The sequence below is a fragment of the Anopheles arabiensis genome, chromosome 2, assembly GCF_016920715.1.
Source record: "Anopheles arabiensis isolate DONGOLA chromosome 2, AaraD3, whole genome shotgun sequence".
Classification (NCBI taxonomy): Eukaryota; Metazoa; Arthropoda; class Insecta; order Diptera; family Culicidae; genus Anopheles; species Anopheles arabiensis.
Window position 1 is genome coordinate 97,457,792 of NC_053517.1, and position 19,886 is coordinate 97,477,677.

The following is a 19,886-nucleotide window of genomic DNA, read 5'->3' on the forward strand; positions in this document are numbered from 1 at the left end:
TATCTGCACTTTATCTTTTTTTTATTGAAGTTGTCCAAGTCGTGACAAAATATTGGATTTCGTGAAGAACCTCATCAGCGTCGAGCGAGTAATATCATAACGCATGACTGCTATTTTGACCGGTGTTTCATTTCTCGCTTATTTATTACTTTTTCTAGTTGCTGATTGGTTTATAGCTTCAAAATACCCTAATTTAAGGTGTTTGAAGAAATATATTCATCACCAATTGATATAAAAAGTAAAATAACTCAACAAATTCGGTGTCCATCTTTCCCTATAACAAAGTGTCCGTCTTTCCCACTTTGGTGTCAGGATGTTTAAACCAGCAGAAAACAAGATTTTTTTTATTCTTCCATTCTCGTTCTTTCGCCAGTTTTTTGCTTTACCATCATGACAAATCGTTCATGTAATAAAACTTCCGAAAATATAAACAATGCAAGATACAGAGTGTTACGACGGCGAACGGATCTGTGGGCCACGCGAAGGATGCGGCCTTGTAAATCAAACCCGCTCGGGTAACAGCGATCTTCTCAACCGTTCAACACCAATAATAAACCTTCCCGCTAGTTGCTCTCTCAAGTAATTTGAGGAGCCTATGCCGCAGAAGGGGGTGAAGAGGGATGAGAGATTTCTTTCTTGATCCGAATATGCAAAATTAAAAAAGACGAGGTTTCTAAGAGTTGCAAAATCCGAATGAATGTTTATTAAAAGTTCGGTCCCTTTTATACCCCCGGAAGCCCATACAATTTTAGGGTGTTAGTTTATCCTTTCCGAGGATAATAGTACATAAGTGTACGTACGCGTGAGTGCCGCATGTTAGTGTATGTGACGCATTTTTATTCCGCTTTTACACGTAGCGTTCCCGGTTTCTAGATTAAGGTGATCGCGCACCACGCGAATTTACAATTTGACACGTCCGTTACGAATTTAATAATTGCGAACGTAACACAGAGCTTAAGACCCGCAATAATCAAATTAGATCCACAAAGGAGCGCACGATTGAAAATTTGTTTTGTTCGTGAATTTAACCAATTTCGCTTATATTATACGAAAAATGTTCTCAAATGTGTTGTTTTACCTTCAGTTTGGATTCTACCTTGTTGAATTACATGAAAATTACCTTTTTCATGCATTTATGAGAAGTGTCCATCTTACCCGCAGTGTCCGTCTTTACCTACCTTCCCCTACTAAAACAATTTTCATCGGTAGTCTCTTCTCAAAGCCTATTCTTCAATCGTTTAAATAACCATGGTAGACATTGTTAATATCTGTAATATCTAAGGCAGACCGAGATCCTAGCTTCACACCGCCAAAGATAGTACTTAGCACACGCCGTTCGAAAATGGCGAGTGCATTGGCGTCCTCCGTTAGCATAGTCCAAGACTCGTACCCGTAGAGGACTACCGGACGAATCAGTGTGCGATATATGGCTCCAAGATATACCGTGATATATATACCGAGATCCTAGCACGAGTACTATATCTAACTAGTTGGCACAAAACTATTCAATTTTGAAAGAAACGGCTTTTAACCCATCAACAAATGGCGGAGTCTGTTGAAACTCGTTTATTAAATTAAAATAAAAAAAGGTTTAAAAGTGTTAACTTTTTGTAATGTAACTGTAATTCTCAGCATGCAATGGAAATATATGCTTTCGAATCAATTTTCATACATCGTACACGTTGCCCTCCGTAGTCAAATGAGTTTGACATCGCTGCTTTAAGCAAGCAAAGAGTGAACACGGTCCTTCACTCTCTATGCACTCTATTTTAAGAGCTTTTGTCACAAACAACATGCCACTCCTTGGGCCAACGAGTTGTTTACTTGCTTAACCTACTATGCCGCTCTCTTCTAAGATTACGATCGTTTGAGATTTGTAATGAAGCCTGACTAAGCCATGATTAGTTTACACCAGCGTCGGGTTGTCTGGTCTGTCAATATCAACACTTCTGCTTGTTTTGTCTCACAGGACAACCTGTGAAAGCATTCTATTTGTATCCCTCCACAAAAGAAGTTTGCATACACTAACCAGTCAGCAGAGGACTTCCCGACAATCTCAAAATAAACCTGTTATAAGACCTGTTTGTAAATTCCCAGACCCTCTTGAAAAGATTGACGATTTTCCAAGTCATCGGAAGAATCGTGTTCATTGTTACAATCCATTCGCTCCAATACAACCTTTCAAGACGTGCAAGTTCCTGTTAATCGGATCGGATGTAAATAGAAGAAATCCCACCCACTTCAAGGTATGTGAAGTGACTGATTAATCTGCAGCAAACCTGTGAAAGGTTTGCCTCGTTTGGCACGTTTACGTACGTTCACGGTACACGAAGCATAAAGCTGTAAAAGCTTATCATCCTGTAGGTATGTGAAGTGTGCCAGACTTCCACTCGAGCAGCAGTAGCAAAAGCGGTAAACAAATAAAACGAGCTCGGTAGATAATAAAAAGCCAGCTCTATCTACTTCGCAGCTTTCCTATTTTTATATGCCAATGCACGTGTCGGATAAGTCGATGGAGACGCCTAATGTCTCTTCGAATTGCAGTAAACTGTCATCGACTTATTGTAGCGACTTTGGTAACAGATCTCTAACCCCACCCGGCAGTGAAAGTAACACACACACACACCCACACCTGGGCTCACATCAATAACAACAACCCCTTTTTATTAGCAAGGCCTACTGTTCAGGTGTACTTGAAACGATACACGAACGCACAGCTGGATGCTACCGAAAACGGTTGGCCGCCACCTGTCGATCGACGCGTGCAACCACCTCAGTCACTCAAGGGGAGGGCCGCTCCAGTGCGCTTTTTTAAACCTCACCTACTACCTATTACCCCACCCCTAGAGCCCGGTCGCAGTGGTGACGGTACTACCAAACAAGTGGCACACCAAAGTGGCCGCATTGCAAATCGCTTATCGGCAAATACCATCGGCAAACAGTTCCAACTCCCAAGGGGAGGTAGCAGGCCTCAGTTTTAAAGTGGTCCCCGAATCGATTAGCCTTTCATTATAAAACGAAGCGCTCGACACGGACGATGCAGCCAGTCGGCATTCGGTGGTCATTCTGAGAAGGTGCAGTGTCGTGTTCTGCTTATTTCGCCCAAGATACATACAGCATGCGGTTTCCAGTGTTGGTGGCGGTTTTGTGCGCGGTAATTGGAGGTACCGCTGGCCGCCAATCGTACAGTGGGTGAGTCGCGTTGAATAATTGAAAGATTGCCTCCGAGGTTCAATCGATCGATGGTTGCTTCGATGTTATGGTTATGGGGAGGTGTCGTTTACCTTTCGCCTACAGCCGTGCGACAGTGCATTCCCCTTTTTGATAACGTGTGGTGCCTGGTGGAAATGAGCACACCGATCGATTGTGGTGATAAGCTCTTACGAAACGTAAACTAACTTCTGGCTTCTCTCGCAAACAAACTCCGCAGCTACAAACTCTACTCCGTGGAGCAGAACAGCCAGCAGCAGGTGGACTTCCTACGCCAGCTGCAACAATCCGCCCAGGATCTTGACTTCTGGCAGCTTGATCGTTTGGTTGGTTCCGAGGCACGAGTGCTGGTGCCTCCGGCACAATTGAACTACTTCCGCCAGCTGCTGAAGGCCCAGAAGTTGCGCCACCGGGAACTGATTCACGATTTCGAACGGTTTGTAGCCTTATGATACAGTTCCAATGGAAAGATCCCAATAATTAACTCAATGTTCCCTATCCTCCAGTGTGCAAGATGATCATCTGTACGGTACCAAACGGGTGACTCCTTCGCAGGGTCTTCCCCTGAACAAGTACCTCCGGTACAACGAAATGATCGACTACATCAACACACTCGCGAAGAAGTACTCCAGCTTTGTAACCGTTGCCGAAATTGGCAAATCCTACGAAGGACGCCCGATCCCGGCCGTCACCATTCAGTCCCCGGCGCTCTACAAATCGCACCCGAACAGCTCCAAACCGGTCGTGTTCGTCGATGCTGGTATTCATGCCCGCGAATGGGCCGCACCTGCCATGGCGATGTATCTGATCAGCGAGCTGGTGGAGAATGCCGCCCAGCATCAGGATCTACTCGCCGGGCTTACCTGGACGATCGTGCCAATTGCCAATCCGGACGGGTACGAGTACAGCCACGAGCGGGAACGCCTGTGGCGCAAAACGCGCCGTCCGGCCGGACGTAACTGTGTCGGCGTCGATGGCAACCGCAACTACGACTTCCACTGGGCGGAGGTCGGTGCCTCGAATCAGCCCTGCTCGGATACGTACCACGGGGAGAAGTCGTTCTCCGAGCCGGAAACGCGCGCCATCCGGGACGAGCTGCTGAGGTTGAAGGGACGCTGCAAGTTCTACCTGTCGCTGCACACGTACGGACAGTACCTGCTGTACCCGTGGGGATGGACGTCGGAGCTGCCGGAGGACTGGCAGAAGGTCGATGCCGTTGCGCGGGCTGGAGCACGTGCGATTGAGCAAGCGACCGGGTCGACCTATACGGTCGGCAGCTCCACCAATGTGCTGTATGCGGCCGCTGGAGGCAGTGATGATTACGCGTATGCCGTCGCCGATGTGCCGATTTCGATGACGATGGAACTGCCGGGCGGTGGGTCGCAGGGCTTCAATCCACCGCCGACGCGCATCGAAGAGATCGTGAAGGAAACGTTCGTGGGCGTGCGGGCGATGGCGTTGGAGGTGGCGCGAAACTACAGCTGAGCTCGGCGCGCCGAGTAGCTGTTATTATTTATCTGCTTCTACCCGAGCTCGGGTGCAATAAAATGATTAGTCCGTAAAATCCGGCTCGTTGGTAGGATGATTAAGTGCTGCCGAAAATGTGGGGCCCCAGTAACCTGGATTTTCAGCGTGCTGGAGTTGTTGGATCAATGTCAACCCGTTGATGGGTGTGATTTGGGGGGGAAGGTGGTCCGTTTAAAGGCTAATCTTAATGACTCGTGTTGGAGGGAAAACTTTTACCTCCAAAGTGGAGCATTAACAGGCCTTAGCTTGGACAGCTCTATCCCTTTCCCCAAGGAAGTAATCGATTTAATCGAATGTGCAGAAGTAACAGACGACGAACCCCCTCGGTACGGTGTGGTGTGGTGACGGCTATTGGCTTTGATTACATCGCCAGCCAGTCGTTCCGAGCTCACTGTAGTCGTCAATGAAACTTCCCCCTTTCCTAGTTGTAACAGAGTAAACGGCGTTCCCCTCACACTCTCTCTCCGACAGGTCCACGAGTCAAACAATGAACCCTTCCGGAAGCGGGGGTTGGCAAATCGATCGACCGTCCCGAACCGGGGTAGTGCTGGAATGCCTTACAGAGCCCCATGGACCTTGTTTGTAGCCCTCGCCCGTACACTCACATTTCCATTTTTCATTGATAACTAACGCTCCAGCAGGTTCGGTTCGCACTAACAAACTCTAGCACCAAACGGCACGCGCATACCCGAAAGCATAGCCGCAGAAAAGGAAGGGTTTTGATTGCCGTTTGCCGTGTGTGTGTGTGTGTGGGGCGGTTTTCGTGCTATTTACCTTTATCTGGTTTGACAATGCTTGCGCCACTGCAGGCCCAAACGGCCGTGCCGTGTAGCCTCTTCCTGGTGGCGTTAACGGAGTCGCGTGTTACATACATTTTCTTCGGCTTCTTTTTTCCTTCGTCTGTTACAACTCGAAAACGGTGTTGTTGTTCTCTCCCGGGGGGTGGTTAGTAGTAAATGCGGGTGTTCCATGTCGAGGCGTACAGCCGAATTTTGGAACAGAAACTTTGCCGCTAGCAGGACCAACTCCAACTCGGGTTTAGTGGTTGTTTGTTTTCAGCGCGAAACGGACGTGGCTTTTTTTGGAGTAGAAAATGTTGAGTTTTAAGCTAAAATTATAAGAAAATAGTGATTAGTTGTGTTATAATGGAGCAAAAAGGCTTTAACCGCTACCTCTTGAACTGACGGTAGTTGTGACGTTTCCCCGGAGCAACGCGTAGTCGTAGCCTACTAAGCAACCGAACCCGCAAGTCTAGTAGCTCTCCCGCCATCTCCCACAACATGTCGTTCGATTCATCCAAGCTGTTCCAGACCTACCAGAGCCACCGGGACATCAAGCAGTACCTGGACACGCTGCTCCAGCAGCACTCGAGCAAAATTGAAGTGTTCTCCCGGGCGGAATCGTACGAGGGGCGTGAAATCCTAACCGTCCGCATCTGCCACGATGTGCGGGAGCAGAAGCGCCCGAACCGCTGGTGCATCCTGATCGATGCCGGCATCCATGCCCGGGAGTGGATAACCGTCTCGGTGGCACTGTTTATCGTCCGCCAGCTGATCGAGAAGGACGAAATTAGTGCGAAAAGCTTCCGCAGCTTCGAGTGGATCATACTGCCGCTGCTCAACCCGGACGGGTACGAGTACAGCCGTGAGCATGTGAGTGGAACTGTTTGGGATCCTTTAAAACACGGCTGCTTTTTGATTGTCATTTCCACGTGGGGCTTTCTTTTCTTGTGTGTAGAACAAAATGTGGCGCAAAACACGGCGACCGCTGGGGCCACGCCATCGGCGCAGCTGTGTCGGCGTTGACTGCAATCGCAACTTTAACGTGGCGTGGACGATTGGTAGCGCCCGGTTCTGCTCGCTGCTGTACCGGGGCGAGCGCCCATTCTCCGAGCGGGAAACGAAAAACGTGCGTGACCTATTTCGCAAGCTGCGGCCTGCGTGCAAGTTCTACCTTTCGCTTCACTCGTACGCGAAAGCGATACTCTATCCGCGTGCTTACACCAGGTGCGGGAAGGATTTTTAGTGTTATTTCGTTTTTTTGTTTAAATGTTCGCCTTTGCCTTTTTTAAGGACACTGCCCCGCAACTGGCAGATGCAGCACACGATTGCGGAGGCGGGCGTGGAAGCGATGAAGAAGGCTACCGGGGTGCGGTACCGGTGCGGCAGTGCCTCGACCGTGCTGAACCGACCGGTCGGTGGGTCGAGCATCGACTATGCGCACGACATCGAGAAGGTACCGGTGGCGCTCGTGATGGAGGTCGCCTCGAAGGGTTTCCATCCGCCGGAGGCGAACATCGAGCGGATCTGCGAGGAAAGCTGGATCGGTATCGGGGCGATGGTGAACTGTCTCGCTTCCAGCTTCCGTTCCGTGCTGAAGGGCAGCGGTACGCTGCATCTACGCTGACGCGCCCATTCATCAAAACAGGTGCAGGGGGTGTTCTGTTCTGTTAAAATACAGGGTGTCCTTGTTTGTTTTTTATTGGTATTTCGTAATATTTGTTACATTAAAGTGTCAGGTTTTAGGGAGCCGCGCACGTGCAGCGGGTCTGCGACAATCCCCGCAATGCTTACGTTACACGTTAACAGCTCACAAACAGCGAATTACGGAAACGAAGAAGGGCAAGCTTACGAACTAAATTCATCTTAAATTATTATCCTGTGTTTTTTAGCGCTAAATACCGCAAATTTGTTGGCGAAATCCGAAAAATGTGATTTTGTGATACTCATTTACTGCAAACAAAACAAAACTAAACCGAAAAAACGGTTGCGCGTCACGCGAAGTTCACATTTACAAGTTCAAAATGATGATGATAATTATGATGATGACAAAACAAAGGTGCGGTATTCGATGATCGAAGATGAAAAAATTCATTCCGATTGTGACCGATGATGGATCGTGTGGCTTTTCCCCTTTTTTTAAGCCATGAGATTAACGCCATACTTGAGGCGTAACTTTTCGTAATGCTTTTTGTCCTGAAAATGATAAAAAATGATAGCGTTAGCGAATGTTATTCAAGCGTTACATACCAATCAGTGCTGCAAAATGTCACTATCAATGTCATAAAAAACTCTGACTGAAGGTGATTCTCAAAACGATTCGTGTGATCAATACATGCTTCGTGACATTTTTGTGACCATCGCTTGGTCAGTCACTATGTCATGACTTTTTTTTTCACTTTGGCAGCACTGTGCACAGCCAGCAGCCAGCATGTCATGACACACTTGCATTGAGTATCAGCTATGAGCATCAACCAACCACGAATATGTTCATTGTTTTCGTTGATGAACATCTCGTGATGCTCATGACATTTTGCAGCACTGGATGCCAATAACAACAGCCTTACCTCAGCATTAACCGATGGTTTGATGTTGCGTATCGCTTGGGTGAAGTGTTCGAACCGAACCATCAGCGACAGCTCATCCTCTGCGGTCGTTTCCCCTCCAGCCGTCTCCTCCTGCAAGCTGCTCGCCACAATAGAATCTTTAAGCGTTTGCAGCGACGCTTGCCGCACCAGCCCAGCCAAATCGGCCCCAGTGTAGCCTTCGGTAAGTTCAGCCACCTTCTCCAGCTCCACGTCGTCCGCGAGCCGTGGCTGGGTGCGATTCTTCGTCAGCGCACGCAATATATCCACCCGATCCTCCTTGGCCGGCAGTCCGACGTACAGAATCTTGTCCAACCGACCGGGACGCAGCACGGCCGGATCGACGATATCGGGCCGATTGGTGGCCGCCATCAGGAACACACCCTTGCGCTCCTCGATGCCATCCATCTCCGTCAGCAGCTGGTTAACGACGCGCGTCCCCGCACTGCCCTCCGCCGTGTCGGAACGCTTCGGGCAGAGCGAGTCGAACTCGTCGAAAAAGATGACACAGGGGGCAGAATTGCGGGCACGCTGAAAGCACTGCCGGACGGCACGCTCCGATTCACCGACGTACTGTGTAAGGAGATTAAAAAAAGATTAATTATTTAAATCCTATTCTTATTTAAGATTTGTTCAAAAAATCGTCCCAAACCGTACCATGTTCAGCAGTTCCGGTCCCTTGACGGAGATGAAGTTAATTCCCGCCTCGTTGGCGACCGCTTTGGCAAGAAGGGTTTTGCCGCACCCGGGCGGCCCACAGAGCAGCACACCGGACGGAGCCGTCAGTCCCAGCAGCTTCAACCGATGGGGGAACTTAACCGGCGCCAGTATCGCTAGCTTCAGCTCCTCCCGTATGTCGCCGAGCGAACCGATATCGTTCCACGTCACGTCCGGCACGGTAATGAAGCCTTCCCGCTTCGCCGACGGTTGTACGGTTTTCAGCGCCTCGATGAAATCGTCCCGCTCGATGCAAAGTCCCTCGAGCTTGGTGACGGGCAGTGTGTTCTGTTGGTTTAGGAGCAGATCGAGCAGCTGCTGCAGGGTCAGCTCTTGCTTCTGGGGGACGGAGGAGGGTTTTGAAACAGTGGTATCAGCACCGTCCGCTTCCTTCGGTGCTTCCTCTGCTGGGACGACTGTAGTGGTGCTGCTTTCCGCCTGCTCTGTTGTTTGATTATCGCTCTTGGTTTCCTCCATTGCAATGTCGGATTGCTCAACGGTGACTTGCTTTTCTGCTTCGGCAACCGCTGTATCAACCGGCGGCTTCACTGTGCTGGCTGTGGGCAACTGGTCCGAATCGACGTCCATCTTTTCCGCGTCGGCATCGTTTGTTGTGACCTTTTCTTGTGTTTCCTCCGAAGATGCCGCGGCTGCTGGTTCTGTTTCTGTTGTTGTTTGTGTTGGTGCTGTTGCTGCGTCCGTCTCTACAGGAGCTACCGGTTCGGTGACCTGTGTCGAATCCGCTACACCCTGTTCGGGCTCATTCTTACTCTCCTCCGCAGTGCTTTCAGCTGCTTTACTCGTCCCTGCTTCATTTGTTGCGTCAGCTGGCTTTGTTTCTGCCTCCTTCGGTTCATCCTTCTCGTCGTCAAGGTTAACCACCTCTTCCGGCTCGTCGTCAATCGCCACCACATCTTCGTCGGCAATTTGTTCCGGCTCTTCTTTCAGTAATTTCCACTCCCGTTCGGTGAACAGCCTGCCAAAAAAAAAAAAGAAAACATAATTTTATGCTCCTTTTACTTTCCTCGGTTTAAGCAGCTTCCCTTACCGTTTGATGGCATTGTTGGCCGCCCGTATCGCAAGCGCCAGCAGATCGGCCCCCACGTAACCGGGCGTCAGCTTCGCCAGCTCGCCGTAATCGATCGTATCGCTGATCCGCAGCTTCCAGCAGATGATGCGCAGTATCTGCTTGCGCGCCTCGCGGTCCGGAATGCCGAGCGAAATTTCCTGATCGAACCGGCCGACCCGCCGCAGGGCTGGATCGAGCGCGTCGGCCCGATTGGTCGCCCCGATCACGATCACGCCCTCGCCGCCCTCCTGCTTGCCGAGCGCGTCCATGCTGCTCAGCAGCTGCGCGACGATGCGCCGCTCCATGTCCTTCTGCGCGTTGACGCGGTTCGACGAGATCGCATCGATCTCGTCGATGAACAATACGCACGGCGAGAGGGAGGCGGCCTGCTCGAACACGTCCCGGATTCGTTCCTCCGATTCACCCGACACGCCCGCCACCAGCTCCGTGGCAGGGACCTCAATAAGCCGAACATTCAGTTGCTGCAGGGCGAGAAAATTTTGTTAAAATAATACAAAAAAATGCATTTCTAATAGAGCCTTACCCCCGCGATCGCTTGTGCCAGCAGTGTTTTGCCCGAGCCGGGCGGACCATGCAGCAGGAACCCGCGCGGCGGTGGCAACCCCAGATACCGATAGATTTCCGGGTGTATCACGTGCAGCAGCAACTCGCACAGATTCTTCAGTATGTGATCCATGCCGCCCACATCGTCGAACGTGATGTCCACCATGCGGGGCACAATCTCTTTGCGGAACTTTTTCGACCGCTGCCCGCCCGCCGCCGACGACGACGTTGCGGCAGGGGTGGCCGGTGTGCCCGATCCGGCCTGTTGATTGTGCTGTTCATTTGTGGATTTTTGGTTCGCTTTGCTGCCGCTGCCAGCGGGATGACGGCTTGCCTGCCCGTTGGTAGCACCTGCCACCAGCCCACCCGCATTGGCCAGCTCCAGCCGACGGCGCTTGGATAGGGGTGGAAACTTTTCGCCTCCATTGCCGGCACTCTCGACGCTCCCGTTACTCGTATCGTCGTCCCGTGCTGTTTTGTTTACCCGGGTAAGCTTCGTCACGGTGACATGTCTATTACCCGCAACGAACTCTGCAAATGTATGTGTGTGTGTGTGTGTGTGTGTGTGTGTGTGTGTGCACAAAGGTAAGTAAGAGTCGAAAAGAGTCATTAAACTTGCCTCTCAGCAAAACTGAAGCATGACTGTACTTTGAACAAATTTTTCACCTCCCGAAACCGATTCGGACACCGCCTCTGTTGCTTTCCTGGAGCCTCCTTCGCCTTCGCCACCGCCACCGCCTCCTTCGCCCTCCTCCTCGTCGCTGCTAATGTCGATGGCATCGCCGGCCGCCCCACTCCCGGACTGATCCGGCACCGGCGGTCCTCCTCCGCCCGCCGCACGGGCCCGATTGTTCATGTACATGCTCGTGAGCGTGTTGCTCATCTGGTTGCGCTGGGCGCTCTCGTCCATCACCTCCACATCGGAGCCGGCTTCCTCCTCCACCTCCGACGAGGGATTGCTGTCGAGGCCGTAGCTGTGCAGCACGGTGCGGTACGCTTCCTCCACCAGCAGACGGAACGGATTCGCCTTCCGGCGGTTGTACTCGCGGTAGCGCTGCTGCAACTCCCGTGCCATCACCCCGGTGTCCACGTACGTTTGGTGCACATTTTCCTCCAAATACTGTGTTTCAGTGTAGGAAGCGGTGGAGAAAAAAAACAGGAAAGGGGGAGAGAAAATCAATAATCATCACATCAGTGAAGTGAAAAACAGGGACCGATGTGCGGGGCACTTGTAGCGGCTTCCCCTAACGCGCCTGCACTACAACATAACCTCTCGTACGGGGGTTGTTGCAAACAAAAATTCGCGCGAATGCGGCCGGCGAGGGGCGGTGGGTTTCTTACCTGCTTTACACGCGGTATTATCATGGGATCGTACGGGAACGGGGACGTTTTCCGGTGCATCGTGCAAATACTTTCCGACAGCGGTTCGTTTTTTACAAGTGGATTTAGTCTTTTCTTTTCCTTCCCCCGAAACGCTTACATTTACCCTTCACGCCGCGGAAACGTACTGGATGCTCGTTTGACGGTGTTTGACACCATATTGAATGCACCTTTTTTTCTGTGACCAGAGTGACCAGAAATACCGATTTATCTGTATTCCTATTTTTTTATGTGCCTACCGATTCACAGATGTCCGCCCTAAAACTACCGATTTTCCATTTATTCTACCGAAAATCACAGATATTTGATTTTTCAGTCGTTTAAGCTTAATCTGTGGCGCTTGGGATGCTGTTTCAAGGATTGCTAACCTCATTTGTTACTTATTTGTTACGCGTTCTCAACATTGTTCCTACCGAAAACCGCCAAAATAATCTGGCCACACTGGACAGAACAACAATGGAAATGAACTTGCGCCGGTTGAACTGCAATAAAAATGGCTGCGGAGCAGCGAGCGAATGAAATAATCAAAAATAATAAGTTTAAACTGTTTGGAAATAGTTTTTCATATAAAATAATATTGGATTGTAATTATATGGGAAGATTAGTGTAAAATTGAGAGATTTTAAATCTATTTTTACGTCAACCCTCAGCTATAAACGGAAACCCGCAGAACCTTTCAACAGTGCACAAACCTCGCCGGAGCTGCTGTCAAACGCAGGCAATGTGTTTGTATTCATTTCTCCTTCCTTTTTCTCCACAAACACCCAATTTATCAAGTCCGCTTTCGGCAGTGCATAGATAACTCTAGAAGCATAAAACCGCCCAGCATAGCCGTCCGGTGAGAACGAAACTGTGCCCACCGGTAAACATACACCTTCAGCGCCCATCCCTGCTGTACCATGATTAAGCTGTTGGACCGGGTGTTGAGCTTCATCAACTATTGGTGGTTTCGGTACTTGATGATAACGGAGCTATACATGGTGGAAAGCTGGGAACGAGTCACGATACGTGAGTATGCCACACGGGGTGCACCCAATTAGGTCATCGTGCAAAAGCAAAAACATTAACATTCACGTACGGTCTGCATGTTTTTTCCCCTCCCCGTAGACGTGTTTCTGTTTGCCATATTCCTCGCCCAGTGGTATTTCAACTGTAAGGTGATTCTTCCCTTTACCGGAAACCTGCTGGGCATTCAACCAGTGGATCAGCATATAGCCTCCACGTTACCACGCTCCTGAACAATGTGCGAAGAGGATGATGCCTCCCGGAAGCCCCCAAGCGGTGGAGCGAATGTAGCCCAGCAGGGAAACACACTACGAAGTATTTTACGGACAACTGAAAACCACTGTTAAATCTCATCGACTTTTCATCCTACTGTACAAGGATCTGATGTTCTTTTTCTGTTCTTTTTGTATTCTGTATTCTGAATTCGCTTAAGAGAAAATTCCATTTTGTGTTTGTGTTTTCTACTGCACCCAGTGTTTATTGTGTGCGTGGTGAATGTGAATGGAAATATAAAGCAATGGAATAAAACAGCCCAACCAAAAGGCCGTACTATTTGGCTGCTATCGATGACCAATTGCTCAAGAAGCCGTACCGTTATCACCACCAATACCAACCGTATTGTATGTATCTATGACAGGAGAGCTTCAGTTCCGCTCTATCTTCCACAGCTCGTGCCGTGCCAGACGGTGGGAAAACTGATAACATGATAACTGGCCGGACAACGTCACTGTAAATGGCTGCATCGCTCCCCCCTCAAGACGGAACCTTACATTGGGGAATCACGTTCCCTTATCGAAGATGGTTCACGTACCACATGCTTGGGCTGGATTATTTAGGCTTAGATAAGAAATACCGGCCAACAAGGTTGTCGTATTAATCGAGTATTTTGATTGATGACGATGTCTCAAGCATGGTTAACATCGGAATCAATGTTCCAGGATGGTTGTTCTCGATTAGCAATAATGATAAAAATGGGCTAATTAGTCAAAGGCATAATTTTGTTTTTGTTTTTTTTTATATCGAGTGATTCAGAAAAAACGCTCATTTAAATGTTTTATATCGTGTGGTAATTGGTAATAAGGATATTTTTTTATTTTGTTTAGTTTTTGCACGACTGATCGAAATTTTAATTATAAAACACTATGCTGAATTTATGAATAAAATATGCATAAACTATTAAACATTAATTAAAAAAACTATGAAGATTGTTCATTTACTAATTTATCGTATTTAAGAAAAATACATTAATAAAAACAACATTTGTTTCAACGACCAAACTGGTTTTACCCATAGTGAAGTTTCCTTATTATTGATGGAACCTTACAACAGTTCATCGGCAAAGCCGCACAACAGCAGCTTCTTCTGCTTTTGACAGCAGCGCTGTTTTGTTTTCAATTTGTTAAATTTATTGTACGTAAATAACAAACTCGCTTGTCGCCTTTCCCCCCAGAAGACGCAACCAAGAAAGTTCTACAAAAAGGGGCACCACTCGCGTAAAACGTACCTACGATTGGAAGTGTTAGAAGTGTTCTGCTTTCCGTAAACACAAAAACACCCTGCGTACAATGGAAACGGCAGCCGAAGAGCCTGCTGCTGCGTCGAGTGGCACGAGCATAAACTTCCTGGACCTTCCCGACTGTATGATAGAGCAAGTGCTGGAGTACCTATCGTACGACGAGATTGCCAAGAAGCGCATTGTGAGTCACCACGTAGAAACTTCCGTTGTGAAGCCAACGCAGCACCGCGAAATCCCCTCGTCAAGGACAAAACCCTGACACACTCACCCCACTTGCATCGTGTGTCTCATGCATCATGTCTTTTTTTTGTTTGCTCTTCCCCTCCCCCCTTCCAGGTTTGCCGCAAAATCGATCGCATCTGCCAGTCGCTGCTGAACCGAGGCTTCATCAAGATGATCCGCAAGCACAACATGAACCTGAAGGCGATCAAATCGCAGCTACCGCGCCGTGAATCCGAGCGGCGGAACCACCCACTGTCCAAGCACTCCGACATCCTCACCTGCATCGAGACGCGCATCTCGATGCTGTCCATGACCTACTCGAAGTTCATCGAGAAGGAGCTGTGCTGCTTCATCCCGGGCAAGGTGATCGACGAGGTCCTAAACATACTCGGCCTGATCGAGAACACGTCCCGGCCTCTCCGGGCGCACGAGGTGCTGCAGGAGCTGCGCGACATCTCGTCCATGGCGATCGAGCACTTCGACGAGAACATTGCGCACCGGCTGAAGAAGATCATCGGGGTGCAGCACCATCCGAAGCTGGTCGGCCATCACAATCTGCCGTTCCCGGCGGCCGCCTTCATACAGCACGAGGTAATGCTGCCGTGCGACGTCAACGGCGACAAGTTTGTGATACCGACGCTGACGCCCATCTCGCCCAAAGCGCAGAAAGTGCTCCCGTCGTCGTCCTCCTGCGCCTCGGGCTCCTCGCCATCAGCTGCTGCGTCACCGTCGCCGTCAGCATCGTCCGCCTCGTCGTCGGCGGCCGGTTCACTGGCCGGCCTCTACTGCCAGAGCTCGTACAGTGCGAGCTGCGAGAACAATGGTTCGATCGCGCGCATCAACCACAAAACGCGCAAGATGCGGTACGACATCAACCGGATCGATCATAACATCTCCTCGTTTAAGGCGGAAATGCGCAACATGCGCCTGCTGCTCGTGCGGTACGGCGGGGAGATTAAGGAGCTACGCCGCCGGCTGGACGAGTCCGAAACGAAGAACCTGGAACTGCTGGCCAACATTAATCAGCTCGGGTTCGGTGCGCCCTCGGTCGATGGCCCGGAGCGGACGGAATCGGTGGCAGTGGCGGCAGCGGCCACGATCAAGCAGTGCAGCATGAAACCTCGCCCGGCGGCCAGCATGCTGAAGCGGCTGTACCCCGACACAGAATCTCACTCATCCTGTTCCACTGTTGTGCCATCATCATCATCATCGTCATCATCGCTGGAAGGGAATGAAGCGGAGCCAAAGGCACAAGATCACGAGGGTGGATCAAGCGCTGCCAAGAAAGTGAAGCTAAGCGATTAGACAATCAGCGACACACACACCCTCTTACTAATTCCTCATCAGCCCCTTTTTTCCTGCATCTCCGGGAGCAATTGGAAACCCATGACCGCTTCTGAACTCACTACCAGCAGAAGCCGGTTGTACTGGGTTTTGCCACTAAGGGTGCGGCAATATATGTATACTAACGTTCTAGGCTTTTAAGGATTTCCTCCCCTCCTATACACACATCCCATTTATATAGCGCCTCCAAAAAAAAATCGCGAAAAAAAGGAAAGCACTAAACTAAACATTACCTCGTAGAAAGCGACAGTAGGTAGCCACGCACGCGCCATCGTGTCGGTGCGCTAAGAAGGAGGAACATTACGCAATAATACGATGATTAAGGTTTTTTCACAGTCACCAGGGGGCACACACGCACACACATACTCATTGGTATTCTAGCTGTGCTTGTTTTCGCGTATATACGAGTCTTTCTTTTTTCACCCCCTCCTCCCATTTCCGTAGTTAAGAATAGAAACGCCAATGCAAACACTTACTACCTATTATATACACGAATTTAAAGCCTATCTCAAATTGAATGCTTTTTGCGTATCGTTTCGGAAATGTACATAAAATAACAGATATACGAGAAGGTGTCGCGTGCGCGTGGCTGCAGTTACCCGCAACACCACGTTTGCGTCTGGTGAGAGCGAGAGAATGAGAGAGGGAGGGAGAATGTCGGTTAAAAAATGGTTAATAAAACTGAAACATTTATCCGCGCAAATGTGCTTCGAAAAATAAAAAGGGTGTTGTTTGTAATTTTCTTACTAAGCTTTAATTCAAATCAGAAATAGTTTGTTTATCTCTCAGCCTCTAGGAGTACTTGTATACTGAAGATCGTAAGTATTAGTGCTTGTAAAGGTTTAAATCCGAATCTTATCACCACAATCGGTAAGACAGATTACAGAAGCGAAGCGACATGGATTGCCAGTCATAAAGACACACTACAAAACCATTATTGAGCCAGTTCTATTCGATACAGCCACTGACAGGATGATCGACCCCAGTGCTGTAGTGCTACTTTTAGCAATCACTTTCCTCCGCGTAGAAACATTACGTTTGAATGCATTTGATGGTAAGTAAAATAAAAGCGACTTCCTCTGAAAATGCATTTTTCGTAACGATTTTTCTCCTGTTTTTTTGTGTATAGTGATCAAAGACTGCAAACAGTATAACACTGCCTTGGGATATAATGGTGCACTGAATTACATCCCGATCAGCAGCTTTACTAATGTCGTCGATCAGAGGGAATTTAAGTACTACGTGTTTGGAGTGTTGGGAACGACTGATGCAGTCATTCGGCTTTCCCATTCAGTGTATCCTTACGGCACGGAGGTGGTAGAAGTGGGTAAGTCCAGCTCCGGCCTGTCTCTTAATTGAAGCACTTACTGCATGAGTCCGTATCCCTCTCACCCTTGTAGTACTGGGAGCCAATAACAACACGAAAACGATTGCCCGACATCAGCACCGCAAGTCGACGGGTGAGTTTGAAAACACCGACATCGTGAAGATGGCGACACCGAATCTGTTGTCCCCGTTTCGTCCTGTGATGCTAATGCTCAAGGTGTGGACGAACGGCAGGCGAGAAGTGTTGCACACCGGTCAGCAGTTTCCTTTCATATCGTTTATGGACGCCCGCAACATCACGGTTAACTATATGGCCTTTACAAAGATGGATAGCAATTTGATTATCTTTTACGACTGTCCAGTGCAAAGTGGTTGAAGTGTTCAGAGGCATCATATCGTGAATGTTGTTCATTTGAATTGTAATCTATAATATATAAATCATATCGAATTTTACTATTATGTGTCTTGGAGTTTTCATTTTTATGCTTAATGGAATGTATCGAATGATCGGCTTTAAACCCTGTTTAATCAATATTATCAACAAAAATACCCTTATCATACAACCCAAGTGACAATTGTATTATTATAATTTGGTCATTTGATATTCGATACATCAGAAGTTATGTTTGCCAAGCTTTACAGGTCATAAAGATAGGATAAGACTAATCAAAATGGTCCTATTGCTGAGCTATACGTAAGACGACCCCAGGAGTTCTGCTTCAGCAAGTTCGATTGTAAGATTGAGCTCAAAATTACTGATTCCAAATGATCGTGTTGTAAATTTCTCTCTTCCAGAAATAAGACACTCTAAGGCAGACAATACAACAAGGAAACTGATCTTAATGATCCTCTCCAAAGCTCCTTCCTACCGGCAAGCTAAACAAAGTACTCGTCAGAGGCTTTTCCAAGTACTTAAGATTCACTATCTTCAGGCACAACTATGAAGTGATTTTGTATGGGGAATTAAAGCAATTGGTTTAAAACAAAAAAATGATATCAAAACTCTATTCTTACTCTCACTAGTGCTCGAAGGATGCAATGAACTGCTTACCATCGTCCAGCACTAATATCTATCATCTTGAATCTCCTATGTGAACATGACGAACGAACAAATCAAACAACTCTTATCTTCTACCAGTGGGTCCTGAAGGTGTTAACCGGCAGACAGGTAGATGTATTTCTTGAGGGCCAACTGGTTCCTTTTCTATCGTTCGTTGATACTAAATTGAACCCAGTTCGTTTTAAAGCCTTGAGAAAGTATGACAAAGATATGAGATTTGATCTACTTTCACAACGCATCTAAATGGGCTTTTTTAATGGAAATCTTCTACAGAGGTTTAAGAAGCCACCACTAATGACATTTTTTATCGAACATTATCGTTTGATATAATCAATCGCAACTGATTTACAATATCATGATAACTCCTTTGATCAGATACTGTACACATGTTTATCTTAACAGCAGTCATTGGTACGATAGAGTAGAATTCATAGCCATGCTCTGTATATAAACAGAATCTCGAACGTATTGCTATTACAGTTTACAACGGTAAGACGCATTGGTCTGACTAGAGAAAATCAACATGAACTCGCTGATTGTTGCAGCTACTATAGTGATCAGCATGCTATTTCCAGCTGATGCGTTTCATTCCAATTCTTTTGATGGTAAGCATTCAAGTAATTGGTTTTTAACACAGACACATGTTACTAATTTTTTATCGAAAAGTTATTAAAGGTTGCAAGCAGTACGGCCATGTGGGGAATTATAACGATCCACTGACGTACATTCCGATAACTGATCTGCAAAACTTGGGATTTACAAACAAATCCATGTTCTTTAAGATTGCCGTGCAAGGAAGCACCGACGGATTCCTACGCTTCGGTGATTCCTTGTATCCGTACAACAAGGAGGTGATAGAGATTGGTAAGATAACAAACATACCTTCATCAGGGTATATCCTACATATTTCTACATTTCTTCCCAAGTATTTGGAGGATGGACTAACACGAAGAGCGCTGGAAGACGACAGCATCGAACTGCATCAAACAAAGCTACAAACACCGTGCTTGCCGAGGTACAGACTCCTATGCTATTGTCTGCCGACCGACCTACCATGTTTCTGGTGGAACTGTTTGATGATGGTACGATTCAGGTTAGGATCGATGGACAGGATCACTCTTTCCTATTATTCAACGATACAAAGATGATTCCTTTCTACTACGTGGCCTTTACCAAGGGGAGCAAGGATATGGTATACTTCTACGATTGTCCAGTGGATAAGTACGCTAAGATTTGTTACGAAGATGGTAAAGTGTACGTGTATCGAGATGAAGGTAGCCTAAATGAATCAAAATGGGAGACTGCTAAAAATCAAAGTATTGTATAAGTAAGTAAGAGCTGAATCGAATTTCGTACGATATAAATAGAGCCTTGTGTGAAGATAAGGGGTAGTACAGAAAGGAATATTAGCATATTATTGGGTAAGTATACCTCTTCTTTGCGAATAAGTCGATAGGAAAATAGGAAATATGATAGGTATTAGAAAATATCAATTAAATAAACATAAATATCGGAAATGCCGCTATTTCAAACCATTTTTCACTCAAACATCTCAACCTTCATGTAGTGATTAAGAGAACCT

The 19,886-nt window shown here is 47.9% G+C and overlaps 7 protein-coding genes across 8 annotated transcripts; 6 read left to right on the plus strand and 1 right to left on the minus strand.

Moving 5' to 3' along the window:
- The first annotated feature begins 3,012 nt into the window (after positions 1-3,012).
- Positions 3,013-4,778, plus strand: LOC120893702 (carboxypeptidase B-like). The gene is made up of 3 exons (XM_040295745.1): positions 3,013-3,192; positions 3,431-3,646; positions 3,717-4,778. Exons 1-3 carry the CDS (start codon positions 3,119-3,121, stop codon positions 4,693-4,695), a joined length of 1,269 nt encoding a protein of 422 aa, XP_040151679.1. The 5' UTR covers positions 3,013-3,118; the 3' UTR covers positions 4,696-4,778.
- A 1,169-nt stretch (positions 4,779-5,947) lies between these two features.
- On the plus strand, positions 5,948-7,218 carry LOC120893703 (carboxypeptidase B-like). The gene is made up of 3 exons (XM_040295746.1): positions 5,948-6,389; positions 6,475-6,743; positions 6,810-7,218. The coding sequence occupies exons 1-3, from the start codon at positions 6,018-6,020 to the stop codon at positions 7,141-7,143; spliced, it is 975 nt and encodes a 324-aa protein (XP_040151680.1). The 5' UTR covers positions 5,948-6,017; the 3' UTR covers positions 7,144-7,218.
- Positions 7,182-12,008, minus strand: LOC120893701 (nuclear valosin-containing protein-like). Of its 2 annotated transcripts, none has more exons than XM_040295743.1 (7): positions 11,793-12,008; positions 11,118-11,571; positions 10,432-10,982; positions 9,867-10,369; positions 8,759-9,794; positions 8,084-8,674; positions 7,182-7,712 (listed from the first exon to the last, which is right to left on the minus strand). In XM_040295743.1, exons 1-7 carry the CDS (start codon positions 11,850-11,852, stop codon positions 7,656-7,658), a joined length of 3,252 nt encoding a protein of 1,083 aa, XP_040151677.1. In that variant the 5' UTR covers positions 11,853-12,008; the 3' UTR covers positions 7,182-7,655. The 2 variants fall into 2 exon arrangements, with proteins under 2 accessions (XP_040151677.1, XP_040151676.1); XM_040295742.1 differs by having other exon boundaries at positions 11,100-11,571.
- Positions 12,009-12,550: 542 nt separating this feature from the next.
- LOC120897107 lies at positions 12,551-13,379 on the plus strand. Its single transcript, XM_040301725.1, has 2 exons — positions 12,551-12,839; positions 12,939-13,379. Exons 1-2 carry the CDS (start codon positions 12,731-12,733, stop codon positions 13,067-13,069), a joined length of 240 nt encoding a protein of 79 aa, XP_040157659.1. The 5' UTR covers positions 12,551-12,730; the 3' UTR covers positions 13,070-13,379.
- An 837-nt stretch (positions 13,380-14,216) lies between these two features.
- LOC120896151 lies at positions 14,217-16,652 on the plus strand. The gene is made up of 2 exons (XM_040300073.1): positions 14,217-14,533; positions 14,689-16,652. The coding sequence occupies exons 1-2, from the start codon at positions 14,402-14,404 to the stop codon at positions 15,877-15,879; spliced, it is 1,323 nt and encodes a 440-aa protein (XP_040156007.1). The 5' UTR covers positions 14,217-14,401; the 3' UTR covers positions 15,880-16,652.
- A 186-nt stretch (positions 16,653-16,838) lies between these two features.
- LOC120896152 lies at positions 16,839-17,705 on the plus strand. Its single transcript, XM_040300075.1, has 3 exons — positions 16,839-16,972; positions 17,048-17,245; positions 17,319-17,705. The coding sequence occupies exons 1-3, from the start codon at positions 16,891-16,893 to the stop codon at positions 17,618-17,620; spliced, it is 582 nt and encodes a 193-aa protein (XP_040156009.1). The 5' UTR covers positions 16,839-16,890; the 3' UTR covers positions 17,621-17,705.
- A 1,068-nt stretch (positions 17,706-18,773) lies between these two features.
- Positions 18,774-19,836, plus strand: LOC120897254. The gene is made up of 3 exons (XM_040301979.1): positions 18,774-18,909; positions 18,971-19,168; positions 19,231-19,836. The coding sequence occupies exons 1-3, from the start codon at positions 18,828-18,830 to the stop codon at positions 19,629-19,631; spliced, it is 681 nt and encodes a 226-aa protein (XP_040157913.1). The 5' UTR covers positions 18,774-18,827; the 3' UTR covers positions 19,632-19,836.
- Positions 19,837-19,886: the final 50 nt, after the last annotated feature.

Coding starts and splice junctions, on each gene's coding strand:
- LOC120893701 (XM_040295742.1), bottom strand. CDS start 11,852: ATGCACCGGAAAACGTCCCCGTTCCCGTACGATCCCATGATAATACCG. Junction 10,983..11,099: donor AGGTGAAAAATTTGTTCAAA/GTACAGTCATGC, acceptor ATACATTTGCAG/AGTTCGTTGCGGGTAATAGA. Junction 9,795..9,866: donor GCCAACAATGCCATCAAACG/GTAAGGGAAGCT, acceptor TTTTTTTGGCAG/GCTGTTCACCGAACGGGAGT.
- LOC120893703 (XM_040295746.1), top strand. CDS start 6,018: ATGTCGTTCGATTCATCCAAGCTGTTCCAGACCTACCAGAGCCACCGG. Junction 6,390..6,474: donor ACGAGTACAGCCGTGAGCAT/GTGAGTGGAACT, acceptor TCTTGTGTGTAG/AACAAAATGTGGCGCAAAAC. Junction 6,744..6,809: donor TATCCGCGTGCTTACACCAG/GTGCGGGAAGGA, acceptor GCCTTTTTTAAG/GACACTGCCCCGCAACTGGC.
- LOC120897107 (XM_040301725.1), top strand. CDS start 12,731: ATGATTAAGCTGTTGGACCGGGTGTTGAGCTTCATCAACTATTGGTGG. Junction 12,840..12,938: donor CTGGGAACGAGTCACGATAC/GTGAGTATGCCA, acceptor CCCTCCCCGTAG/ACGTGTTTCTGTTTGCCATA.
- LOC120893702 (XM_040295745.1), top strand. CDS start 3,119: ATGCGGTTTCCAGTGTTGGTGGCGGTTTTGTGCGCGGTAATTGGAGGT. Junction 3,193..3,430: donor GGCCGCCAATCGTACAGTGG/GTGAGTCGCGTT, acceptor CAAACTCCGCAG/CTACAAACTCTACTCCGTGG. Junction 3,647..3,716: donor CTGATTCACGATTTCGAACG/GTTTGTAGCCTT, acceptor CCTATCCTCCAG/TGTGCAAGATGATCATCTGT.
- LOC120897254 (XM_040301979.1), top strand. CDS start 18,828: ATGAACTCGCTGATTGTTGCAGCTACTATAGTGATCAGCATGCTATTT. Junction 18,910..18,970: donor TCATTCCAATTCTTTTGATG/GTAAGCATTCAA, acceptor TTTATCGAAAAG/TTATTAAAGGTTGCAAGCAG. Junction 19,169..19,230: donor CAAGGAGGTGATAGAGATTG/GTAAGATAACAA, acceptor TTTCTTCCCAAG/TATTTGGAGGATGGACTAAC.
- LOC120896151 (XM_040300073.1), top strand. CDS start 14,402: ATGGAAACGGCAGCCGAAGAGCCTGCTGCTGCGTCGAGTGGCACGAGC. Junction 14,534..14,688: donor AGATTGCCAAGAAGCGCATT/GTGAGTCACCAC, acceptor CCCCCCTTCCAG/GTTTGCCGCAAAATCGATCG.
- LOC120896152 (XM_040300075.1), top strand. CDS start 16,891: ATGATCGACCCCAGTGCTGTAGTGCTACTTTTAGCAATCACTTTCCTC. Junction 16,973..17,047: donor ACGTTTGAATGCATTTGATG/GTAAGTAAAATA, acceptor TTTTGTGTATAG/TGATCAAAGACTGCAAACAG. Junction 17,246..17,318: donor CACGGAGGTGGTAGAAGTGG/GTAAGTCCAGCT, acceptor TCACCCTTGTAG/TACTGGGAGCCAATAACAAC.